Raw genomic sequence first — 13047 nt, 5'->3', positions numbered from 1 at the left:
AGCATCTCCAAAGTTACTGGCTTAAATATTATCTAAAGTATGCTCAGTATATTTTATCTTTGATCTTCCTGAGGAGTACAGTATCAGCACTTTGTTTTAGTGTGCCCTAGTATAATCCAGGATTACAAACAGACTATGTACAACATGCTTACAGTGTAGAGAAAATACCAATAGAAGCAACTCCAGATTTATAAATTCTAAAATTCTGTATAATTTAGAATCATAAGTACAACAAAAGTAAAAAAAAAAACCAGTAATAGTATAGTCAAGAAAATTGCTACATGATCAGTTCATGCTAATTTGAAGAACCATGATTAAGTTAGGTGAACAATCATAGCAATCAGATTAACAATTCAGAATTTAACAAATTGGCCTAACTAGATTTTTTTCTTTTTCCCTCCATCTTTTCTCTCTCTTTCTCCTTCTCTTGCAATTATCCTATTTACTTGCTTGCTTCCTTTCCTGCATCCTAAAATACTTTCATTTCTTCTTTAACATTGTTGAAGAACAATGTGGTGCTTTGCTTTTTGTCCTGACATTGGAGAACTCCTCATCATATCTTTATTTCACTTGTAGTGTGACTGATTCCTCATTTATTTCTCAAGATAGGAAAAGAGTGAATGAAAGGAGAGGATGGGCAGGGTTTGGGGCTCTTTTGCAGTCTTACAGACTTACACCTGCCCCCTCCCTCCCCATCAACCCTTCCTTACAAAACCATTCATGTTGTGTGCATTTACATGCTAGGAGGAATTACAGGAGCTCTGCTCAGGGTTCCCTTAACAACTTCGAGCTTAATAACTTAACAGCAAAGTTTCCCAGGCCCCTTGGGGAAGGGGAGGAAGGAGGAAGAGAAGCAGCAGCAAGATTGTAGAGATGTGGGAACCAGCAGCCATGGGGAGGAAAAAGCAGCAAGCATTATGAAAGGGGCATACACATCTCCTGTGGAACAATGGGAGTTTTTCTGGCTGACTATGAAAGGACACACTGAAGATACAATGGTCTGTGCTACACGAAAGCTTTAGAACAAAGTTTGTTGCTTCTCCATTAAGGACCCTTCCAGAAACCCATTCAGCTCTAAGAAATCTTGTTAACATCTTGAAATATAAAGAAATAAAACCCCTTCATTTTCTCATGTTTTAAAAACAGATTTTAAATATTTTTTAGATAAGTCTTGTTGTTATGCTGGAATCCTTTGCAGCTTTGGTCCTGGAAAGTGCCAAGTGTCCCTCTTTCGGTTCCCATTAACTCCAGTGGGAGGGAAGGCTGCCAAGTAGCTCCCCTGTAAGGGCTCTCTGAGGTGAGAACTTGCTTCCTCATATAGCTTTCGTTCATATGTATGCCTGCCATCCTTTTGCTTTGAATGCTGTTGTGGTTTAACCTGGCCGGCAGCTAAACACCACACAGCCGTTCGCTCACCCTCCCCCCTCCCTCTCTGGGATGGGGGAGAGAAACGGGAAAGTGAAGCCGGTGAGTTGAGATAAAGACAGTTTATTAAGACAGGAATATAATAATAACAATAATAATAATAATAGTGATAATGATAATAGTATTAATAATAATAATGTGTAAGAAAACAAGTGATGCACAATGCAATTGCTCACCACCCGCTGACCGATGCCCAGCCTATCCCCGAGCAGCCGGCCCCCCACCCCGGCCAGCCACCCCTATATATTGTTTAGCATGACGTCAGATGGTATGGAATACCCCTTTGGCCAGTTTGGGTCAGCTGTCCTGGGTCTGTCCCCTCCCAGCTCCTGCTGCACCCCTAGCCTGCTCGCTGGCAGGACAGAGCGAGAAGCCGAAAAGTCCTTGGCCTGGTGTAAACATTGCTCTGCAACAATTAAAACATCAGCATGTTATCAGAGCTCTTCTCATCCTAATCCAAAACATAGCACCCTACCAGCTACTATGAGGAAAAATTAACTCTGTCCTAACTGGAACCAGGACAAATGCTTACATGCAATGAGCAGTTGGAGCCTAAGAAGAGAAGAATTGCTGTCCCCTACTTTCAAGCTGAGAAGTCATTTATATGATAAGCAAGAGCAGAAATTAGACTGAACAATGTAAAATAAGGGATTGTGTAGTCACAGAGTGAATAATAGAAAACCAAGCTGTAAAGCAGCTTACAAAGAAAAGAGCATGACTCTTGCTCCCTGGCATATCAGTTACACATGGTTCACCACTTGATCCCAGAATCAGTCCAAAAAAGAAAAAGGATTGCAAGCTCTAATCCTTCAACACGTCAGTCTTTAGTGGTAAAATATGCCCTACACTGACTCCTAATGATTTTTGGAGTGTAGGAGACTCTGGTATCAGCTGTGGAACACAAAGAAAGATCAAAATTGGTTAAAGCAGTAGGAACGTATGCATGTGACCCCACTAGACTGGTGGTGCTCAGCATCTGGTCCCGAATCAAATACCTGGCAAGGGCAGGGTACTGTAAACTGATTGATTTAACATCTGTGCATTTCCAAATTTTCTTACCAAACTATATAGGTTAAATTTGTCTTTTTGTGTTTAGGATGCAAACCAAGTTTAAAGCTGATTTTAGCTAAAATGAAAAAATATACAGCCCGTTGTCATTACTTTAGAAATAGCAAGTAAAAACATAAAAAAAAAGCAATTTAAATATATAAAGACAAAGTTGACTGGACTAGTATGCATGCATTCATTTTTCACTTTTTAAAGTACACAAGCAGAGAAATGAAGGATCAAGGGCTTCAAATGTTTGATTTCCATTTTCAGTTTCTTACTGTCTGTAACACTTTTCTCTTTGCTCTAGTTTTGCCAGCCATGATTCCAGTTTTATGTTTCTGTATTATTTATATTCACACAGTCCTTTTGCCTTATTTTAAATGCTTTTTCCTCTGAGATAGGTAGTCTGAGATAGTCAGAGCAGAAGCTGGGCAACTTTCATTACATTCTATATGTTCAAAGACTGCACTTAGATAAATATGTGGGCAGTCAGCAAAAGTTTGGTTCAGACAGTGCCATATAGGGGTCCATAGGAAAAGATAATAAAACAGAGAGACCTTTTCATGACCTCTTTCTTCATTCTGCACTTTGAAAGCATTATTCCAACAAGAAACATTAGCATTGTTGTGGGACAGATGTATAGCCATCCAGATGAAGTATGGGGAAGTTACTGACTAGTTGAAATTTTAAGGAGAAGGTACAGAGGGAGAGGAACAGCAACTGCACCTCTTTGGAAAAAGAGCATTTCCATTTCTGACAGTCCTCATGAGACACTCCTAAGAGGTTCAGAACTCTTTCCCTGGAAGAACTGCACCTTCATTCAAAAACCACAGTGCAGCCCTGTTGGTTCAATCTGATGAATAAATACTTGAGCATATGCCATATTGAGCACCCTAGTATTCACATTAGATCAGGCACATTAAGACCAGCCAAGAATTAGGATTAATGTCACAAGTTTTGCAAAGCTTATAAAAGACTCTAAATGTTTATTCATACAATAGCAAGGATTTTCTGAAACAACCTAACAACATTTAATCTATTTTAAACTCCCATGGCTTGGGACAGAGGTAAACTCAGGTCATTCCATTAAGGATTGAAGAAAACTCTTCATACACATTAATTGTAGCATATATTACCAATGTCTCTTGGGCATACTCTGTTTTCTTGCTTACCATTACAAGTTAGGTGCAGCACATTTCTAAGGCACATTTTTCAAATTATGGTAACTACGCTAATCAAAAAACATAAACTGGCTCACTGGAATATAAGGAGTGCCACACTGCATCATACCAATATTCTTTGCTTTTAACAAGTGTTAACAGAAAGCTGTAACTCTTATAATAGAAAATGTAATAGACAGCATTAGGGCTGGAATGTGAAAACAGTGGCAGTACAAGCTGCAAAAGAGGGCCAGTTTACATTGGATAGCTTTAAATGTACTGGTCATCAAAACTCTTCCCACAAAACTATTTTCATCATGCTGAGTTTATAGTCTTTACTCACAACTGTATGACGTGAATTTCCTTGTGCTTAAATTTGCTAGGAATTGCTGCCCTGGATAGTAAAGCATCAGGGAAGATGGGAGTCCGAGCAGTAGTCTACTACATGAGTACTACGATCATTGCTGTGCTGATTGGTATAATCATTGTGGTCATCATCCACCCTGGGAAAGGTACAAAAGAAAACATGCACAGAGAAGGCAAAATTGTGCAAGTGACAGCAGCAGATGCCTTTCTTGATTTAATCAGGTATGGCTATGATATCACACATTTTCTGTACCAATGACAACAACAGTGTTTATATTCACATGAGAAGGATAGTGAAGAATTTTAGACAGTGACTGTATAAACTAGACAAATTTCTTTCAGCTATGTGATACCAATATCTCTAACCCCTACAACACTACAAAAGAATACATGGATTTATTTTTAAATCAGGCTGTCAGAAGGGAAGAAGCTGCTTTTAACATTCAAAGAAAGATTATTTCTTTCACACACAAAAGAAAGATTTCTGTTCTACTATCTGCATGGGTCTTTTCCCTTCCTTCCATAGCACAATCCTTATTACCAAATTCCTCCACTTTTACTTCCGGCTTTCAACATTTTTTTCACTTCACTTGAATTCTTGATTTAACTATTCATCTTAATTTTGAATTGTAGCTGCCAATCTAGGTGCATCTTCTCAGCTTTGTTAAATTGTATGGATGGGAAATAAATTCCAGGAACAGGCAAATAAAATGCTTGAAATAGAGGGGCACAGATATAGAAACCTGTTTTCTCCTTGCTCAGAGACTCTGTAATGCCTCTTTTGTAGAGCTAATATGTCATAGATGTATTCCAGGGAGTAGGAAAGCTGAGGTTTGGAACTCAGGAGCTTTTCCACAGGTAAAGCCACCAAAATTTTGTGTTCCACTAATCCATTTGGAGAAGCCAGAGATATGGAGAAAGGCCTCCAAGAGTCATGCTGCCAGAAAGGGGGACTTCAAAAAGACCCATGAAGAGGTTTGCATTCAGATTCCTCAAGATTTATTCAGTTAGGCTGCCTCTAATTCCCTCAGAAATATCACCATTCTGGAAAGCAGACAACCCCCCATATGTAACAAGTATACACAGACATATAATTATATGTCTGCGTTATTATTATATTATTCTCTTTCACAGAAATATGTTCCCTCCAAATCTAGCGGAAGCTTGCTTTAAACAGGTACAAACCTTATTTCCAACTAAAGCATATGATAAAGTAAGAAACTGAAATGCAATAGCATTTTTCTTTAGGAATGTCATATAGTTGTACTTAGAGCAGAAACAACTTTTGAGTGTCCTGCAAACTATCACCAAAACAACCCCCAAACAAATCTGTGCTTTGTTTTTATTCATATCATCTCAGTATTTGCTATGAGAAGGGAAGAAAACCCCCTTGGCACAGCAAATCAGTAAGTTTTTTCATAATGTCAAATTCATGAATCTACAGCAAGCTTCACTGAAGTCAGTACAGATTTTACTTTTCAAAAACAGCGTTATGTTAAATTGGGAGATACTGAGATATGCACCATGATATGTACAAAGACTGGAAGATGTTCAAGAATGTCACATGGAAAATGTGCATAGGTTAAAAACCAAGGCAACGATTTTGTGGACATCAATAAGAGAATCAAACAAGGGGAGTTCCTGTCACCTATGGTAGGAATGCATAAGAATCCTCTTTCTATGTTGCTTCCTGAATTCCTCTCTCATTAGCCTGGTCTTAACCTAAACTATTCTACAGAGAAAATAACAGTAACTAGTTGAATTCCTCTTTTAAAAAGAAGACATTATAGATTCAGTGTGTGAGAAACAATCTGTAGCCAATAACTCAGGCTCAGGCAAGGATCTCAGTGAAGTAGCATTTTTATTTGCGATTGCAATGGCGGGCATCCTGCATGCAGGAGTGCACAGCAAAAGTATATCATAACCTGATATTCCCTATTACCCGACACTTGATTCCTCCCCTGTTTCCTCATTGGCTGAGTACTACAGGTTCACAAACTACTCGACACTTATTACTATACCACCTATGTACAATTTTTTTTGACCAATCGTTAATTTTTCCTTTTCCTTTTTTTTTCCTTCTTCTCTCATGACTAGAGGGCCCGTGATTTTTGTTTTTTACTGATTTCATACTGCTCATCCTGTTTTTCTTAGCTATCCTCCTTATTTTGGGACAGTGGGACCTTCCCCTTATCTGCTTAACAAACTCCCCACTGCTATGCCACTGTTATGCCTGCACAATCACTTTTGAATATGCAAGGTTAGTGGAATTTTCCACTGCAAAAACGCAATTTTGTTTCTCACAAGTGAAACCTATAACGTGTATTGCCATAATCTGATTGGTTCATATTGAACCCACAATCTTGAACTGATATTATTTACCAGTTATTGCTGTACCAATAACAACAACAAAGCTGGAATGAGGAGGTCAAAAATCAAGAGGATAAAGTAGAAACTTTCAAAAGTCAGGCTGAGTTACAGCAAGAGTGAATTTAAAAGAAACAGTGACATTTTCTTTAGTTGCATAAACTATGACCAATAAAAAGCAGTGACTTTCTACATTAAAGATTTGTTCAAGGATAACGATAATCTAGACTCAGGTCCAAAACCAAGAAATAGTATCACTGTTTTCAGCAAGGATGATGATAAACTCAGGACAGTGATGCAAAAGGGCAATATGGAAATCAAAAAGTCTAATCTAAACTAGAAACAAAATATAAAGAAATTAATGTAATACATTCAGGAAATGACATCGTCTTCAAAATAAAGAGTTAGGGCTTAAAGTTACATATCTAGTTGCAAGTATTTTTAATAAATCTGTCAAATTGGGAAGTTATTATCTATAACTGCTGAAAGCAATCATACTGCCTTTAGAACTGCAATTTCAAAAAGATTTGGGAATTGATTTAAGCAGTTAATAACCCATTAGCCTGATCTCAGTTCTGCTGAAGGCTATAAGTACCTTGAAAGAAAGAGTAAAGACAGATTGAATATAAGTGGGAATTAGTATAATGTTTTTTAACTTTTATTACCTAAAAGGTGAAGTCCTGGAAAAAAAATTAAATTACAAGTGGTAGGAACAAGCTACCTCATCAGTTTTAAGATACTGCTTGAAAAATTAATTCAGTAAAGTTTCCTACAGCAAACTGGAAACTCAGCTCAGTGACTAGCAGTCCTAAATCTATGTTGTTAATTAAAGATGTTCTGTAGGTTCTGTTTATATTACATATATCGTATTTCTCATGTGCTTCACAGCTTAAAGGCATGTCCTAAAAACAGATCAGTAAACAGGAAATGTTTAATGAAAGTTTTTTCTGACTTTCATCAGCAGATATTACTACTGAAGCACCAGTCATACTGATGGTATTACCTTTTCAATCAGGTACCAAAACCTTCATTTTTAGGCATAAGTTTTTTTGTTGTATCAGATTTGTTACACTAAATCATTTTAACAGGAGAAACAAGTATGTGTATAATTCATAGGTGTCCAGATTACTTTGTACATCTGACTCCATAACTTTCTTTTCAAAAGTTCACATCAGGTTTTTCATATGCTTCTTAAAAGACTTATGAAGAGTGATTATCCATTTGGCACTAATCAGGTTCTGTAACACCGTGTTTGCTGGCCCAAACAAAGAACACTCATAATGCTCCACACTCTAAGGCATAATACTAATCCAAAACTTTACACACATGGAAACCATCATTGGCATATACACTCCACATTTAAATCACATCTTTTGATATATTAGGTGCTCACATTCTGTCTTACAGCATCCTTAGGCAAGTTTCTTTCCTGACAGAGATCTGCATTGGAAGCCACTAGAAGGTTTTTTCTTTCTTTCTCACCATTACCAGCATACTGGTCCTCTAATGACTGTTAGGACTCACAGCAAGTTTTGGACTTGTCACTTTCCCCATCGATAACAAACACATGCCAAAGCAGCTCCACTAACACACAGGACTAACAATCATTTCCAGAGGTTTTATCTCAGAAGACCAAATATTACTCAAATTCTGTAACACTAAGACACAGAAAATCATACTTTCTTTAGAATAGTTCATTTTAGTGAAGTAAAGTTAGTTTTCTGGATGTGGAATATCTCTCCTGCGAAATGAAATGGAAGAGCCAATTGGAGAGAGTTAACCAAGATGGGGAGGGCTTCTAGATGGAGTTGGGAAAGCTTTTATGGGATTGCTGCTGGGAGAAGAACTAGGAAGGAAGACTGGCACCTCAGGACTCGTTTAGGAAAGATCTTGCTAAATTTTCTGCTGCTTCCCATTTGGTCTTCTGGTCCTTTGAATTCCCTTTCCTGTTCTTCTTTCACAAGAAGCCTGTGAGGCAAACAAAACTGCCTCCTCTTCCTCTTCCTCCTTCTTTGCACATTTTCTTCCCAGGAAACAGGAAGAATGGTGGAACAAAATGCCCCTTCGCCTCCAAAATAGTCCCTCCACTGTAGATCCCAGAAGCCCAGGAGAATGAGAGTCCACTGAAGAGCTAAGGAAATCCTTACATTCAAATCTTTCAGCTGAGAATCAGAAGAACCATTTCAAGCCTAGCTGGTGCTGTTCAGCGCCATGCACCAGGAAATTCTAGGGGACAAAGAGCAATCATTGCCTAGCAAGTCAAGTTACGAATAATAATCTGGAAAATGTCAGCCTTTGGCTTCACTCTATCTTTCACTAGTTACTCCGTGTCTCCCCATGAAAGACCGAAGTCCTGTTGGCACCCTGTCTCTATCAGTACCTCCTCCAATAAAATCAGTGGCAGACAGACACTGGAAACAGCAGACTGTTAAGCCAAATGGCATACTTTCTGGTGTTGGTTATTTCCATATGGCATATGTTGCTAACTTCACTATGCAAGGGGTTGTGATTTTTATCAGCAACAGAAGAATCTGAAAAGACTGACTGCAGATAAATATTCCACACTTATCTAAAATTAGATTACTTTGTTCAAAATCTTCATATTCCTATATTCACCCCCACTGTGGAGTTATGCAAAGAAATATTTGGATTTATCTTTCCACTCTGAAGTAAATATATTGTCTATTTCATAATGAGATAATTAAAATTCATTTTAAAGTTGCTCCTTAGCACTGTCTTGAAACTAAGTCCAGAAATGACATTATTTTTATATTTTACTTGCAGATAAGGTTGTTAATAGAAAGCTATTAGAATTAATATGTATCAAATAGTATTTGCCTTGCTCTTAGTTTGCTTTCTATACATGAACTAATGGAAAATTTATGAGTATTTTGCATCTAAAATCTTACCAGGCAAAAATACCTTTGCCTAGAGACAAAATGCACCAAACACCCTCAGAAATGACAGGACCACAGTGATGTTGCTTAGCCCATCACAGATTATCAGTGTAGGTGTGTGGACTTCTAGTAAAACATAACCAGCTCTTCTGAAAAGCTTAATCCTACTTAGAGGAGTGTTTTTATACGAGCAGTTTTCTTCCATTACTGAATGATGCAAAAGAATAAGTCTCTGTAGAATTGTAGTGCAATATTAAAATGTCAGTTTGAGCTAATTGAACTCTGGGAGAGTCCCATTGGGACAGAATTACAGAATCAGCAGAAAAAAAGAAAAAAAAAAAGGAATATATTTATTGCAACCTAGGATGATTTCTAACTGTGTTTTTAAAGGTCTGAAACTTCATGTGACTGTGCTTTCTCCTCTTTCTTTGCCCAGCTCTTTCTCAGTCCCCCATCATAATTTCTGAGTCCAGCGGCTCCACCCTAATTGACACAGCAGAGAGATGTCTTACAGAAACAAAGATTGTGCTACCACTGAAAGAAAAGCAGTTTATGACAAATCCTAACCCGTTCCAACAAGCAGCGGACATCTGGCACACATCTAACACTGTCTAGCAGACATATCATGTGTTGGTTTTGATCTACTCAAATAGGAATAAGAGGAGGATCTGAGGGTGCTGTGGTTTAACCTGGCCAGCAGCTAAACACCACACAGCCGTTCGCTCACCCTCCCCCCTCCCTCTCTGGGATGGGGGAGAGAAACAGGAAAGTGAAGCCTGTGGGTTGAGATAAAGACAGTTTATTAAGACAGGAATATAATAATAATAACAACAATAATGAAAATAGTACTACTAATAATAATGTGGACGGAACAAGTGATGCACAATGCAATTGCTCACCACCCGCTGACCGATGCCCAGCCTATCCCCGAGCAGCTGCCCCCCCCCCCCCCCCCCCCCCCGGCCAGCCACCCCTATATATTGTTTAGCATGACGTCAGATGGTATGGAATACCCCTTTGGCCAGTTTGGGTCAGCTGTCCTGGGTCTGTCCCCTCCCAGCTCCTGCTGCACCCCCAGCCTGCTCGCTGGCAGGACAGAGCGAGAAGCCGAAAAGTCCTTGGCCTGGTGTAAACACTGCTCTGCAACAATTAAAACATCAGCATGTTATCAGCGCTCTTCTCATCCTAATCCAAAACATAGCACCCTACCAGCTACTAGGAGGAAAATTAACTCTGTCCTAACTGAAACCAGGACAGAGGGTAATGGAGGAGAATGAGGGAGTAATCAGTTATGATGTGCGTAGGGAAAGTAGGAAGTAAATAGGAAATTCTGTAGGAAATTAGTTTTTAATTCCATTAATTTAATTAGTAGCTTGCTTTTTTATGTTTGTCTAATCTGCATATCCACAAGTGCAGCATAATTATACCCTTCCAATATTCGTATTAAGGGATTTTTACCTAGATTTTTTTTTTATACTGACAAACAGAAATAAAAATATACATGTAACACGATCATCAAATCCATACACATTAAAAAAAAAAAAAAGCATTTGATATACAGTGTTAGGCAGTACTTAAACACTCCTGTCAGGACTGAAATAAAATCCCTTCGGTGTTAACTTCTAGATAATTTCCATTTCCACTTTAATACCTCTCTGTCACTTAAGGAGGCAATCCCATCCCCTCCTTCCCTGGCTGTGTAGTCCCAGTCTCAGTGTTTCACCACCTCCGGCATTCATCTAATTCCTCAGTGAGCTGATTCACCTCCATAGCCTATACAAATAATGGCCACTTTTTTTGCTTGATTGGTTTCCTGCCAATTTAAAGAGTAGAACTGGCTTATGGAGATATCAAACCTGAACTGACACAGAGAAGAAATTATCACAGATTAGATGACAGTGGATGAGGGAGTGGATCTGTGCTTTTCTGTGTCAGCCAACTCTTTGAACAGCTCAGCTGTCTCCTATAATCACAGACCAAGACTTAAAGCTTTTTAGCAAATTTCATTTAAAACTCAAGAGTATCTGAACTCTATGGAGATTTGTTCTACTACATTCTATTTAGAATTTTTTCATAAATCACCTGTAAGCAAATTTTACTTGAGACTTTAAGCTTTCAGGAGATATAGCAAATATGTGGTAGGAGTACATCAAAACAATTCAGGTGTGGAAAAATAACAGAAACTTAGGTCAGCATTGCTAGGTACTGATATTCAGGTTTCCCATCTTACTCAGAAGTACATGAGCTCCATTTCACTCAAACACTTTCAGAGTATGCAACAGTCTCCAAATATCACTAATAATACTACAAATCTTGGGCTTAATATTTGAGTTTTGTAGGAAGGTCCGAAGGAATAAAAATCCAAAGTTGCTGAATAACCTTAACACTTGTATCCCATTGCTTTAATATTTAGCATTCTGAGTTATATTAGAAACATTTTACTAGTGATATTTAGGGTTTTTTTTACTCAAAAAAAATATTCAGGCTGAAGGGCTTTTTGAACCCTGAGAGAAATACTCAGGATATGCATTTCTTTTTGCAAAAATATTAGATGGTAGAAGACTAGTTGTAAAATTAGAGATTTAGTAGCATACTGAGATTTTGAAATTTATTTGCCCATTCCATAATGGAATCATTTAAAGTAGAACCCTTTTCTTAATAAACAAAAGTGGTAATTTGTTACTCCAAAGCAGAGAAAACTAATGGCTTTACCGTAGAAAAGTCCTAATTTAAGGTTAAAAAAAAAATGGAAAAGGGGGTATGTTATATTTAGGCAACTTTCAGTTGCATTTTTTTTTAATTCAAAAAAATGAAAAACTAAGGAAAGTTCAGAGCAAATGAAAACATTTCAACTAGCCAAAAAAAGACCTATTTATTTAACAGTTAGAAAAATGTTGTTGGGAAAAATAACAATTTATAAAAATGGAAATGAAGAATCAATAGCTTTGTCAAAAAATTCATGAGCATGACAAACGTGTCTTTGATTTCAACATACTTATGAGAAAGCAAGTTCTAGAAACTAAAGGGGGTAATCTTTAGCTCTTGAAGTTAATATGGATTTTTGTTGCTTTCAGGAAAGCCAGATTTTCATCCCATTTTATTTTACCAACAAATATTACACAAAGAATTCAAATGTCCTACAATAGTCATTAATAATTTAATTTTTGATTTTTACCTTTACTTGCTATAATTCACAGTTTCCATTTTTCTTTTCTTTTTGTTTTATCAGTTCAAAACTAACTATGAAAAGAGAATGTTTAAAGTAGATATTCCATCCAATGACACATTCACAGTGACTTCCATAATAAGTAACATGTCAGAAGCAATGGAAACCCTCGCCCGAATGAAAGAGGAAATGGTTCCTGTTCCAGGTTCTGTAAATGGAGTGAATGCCCTTGGCTTGGTGGTTTTCTCAATAAGCTTTGGCCTGGTGATTGGAAGCATGAAGGAGCAAGGTCAAGTATTAAAAGACTTCTTTGATAGCCTTAATGAGGCTATCATGAGATTGGTAGCTCTAGTCATGTGGTAAGTGCCTCTGATAAATTCTGTATTAAGTTAGTAACTGTGTTTTTTCACCACAGTCGTGCACTGGATAGCTAGAGTCCAGCAGGAAGTCAGACAGTAAGATCTTAACTGCCCTGTAGCTTGTTTGGTAAATGAAACCAAGAAATCTAATTCTGTGTGTCAGTAATTTGCCAAAACACACCTAGTCTTTCAGTGTGTTTAGCTTTTGACCCTGAGAAAAATCAGGGTCTATGGCAGAATTTGCCAAGCTTATACAG

The 13047-nt window shown here is 37.7% G+C and overlaps 1 protein-coding gene across 1 annotated transcript; it reads left to right on the top strand.

Moving 5' to 3' along the window:
- Positions 1-737: 737 nt before the first annotated feature.
- Positions 738-12794, top strand: LOC125181621 (excitatory amino acid transporter 1-like). Its single transcript, XM_066987101.1, has 4 exons — positions 738-799; positions 4017-4223; positions 5136-5178; positions 12495-12794. Exons 1-4 carry the CDS (start codon positions 738-740, stop codon positions 12792-12794), a joined length of 612 nt encoding a protein of 203 aa, XP_066843202.1.
- Positions 12795-13047: the final 253 nt, after the last annotated feature.

The sequence above is a fragment of the Anser cygnoides genome, chromosome W (assembly GCF_040182565.1).
Source record: "Anser cygnoides isolate HZ-2024a breed goose chromosome W, Taihu_goose_T2T_genome, whole genome shotgun sequence".
In the NCBI taxonomy this organism is placed as follows: domain Eukaryota; kingdom Metazoa; phylum Chordata; class Aves; order Anseriformes; family Anatidae; genus Anser; species Anser cygnoides.
This window is presented reverse-complemented; position numbering and strand designations above follow the sequence as displayed.

Coding starts and splice junctions, on each gene's coding strand:
- LOC125181621 (XM_066987101.1), top strand. CDS start 738: ATGCTAGGAGGAATTACAGGAGCTCTGCTCAGGGTTCCCTTAACAACT. Junction 800..4,016: donor ACAACTTCGAGCTTAATAAC/TTAACAGCAAAG, acceptor CTTAAATTTGCT/AGGAATTGCTGCCCTGGATA. Junction 4,224..5,135: donor GCCTTTCTTGATTTAATCAG/GTATGGCTATGA, acceptor TCTCTTTCACAG/AAATATGTTCCCTCCAAATC.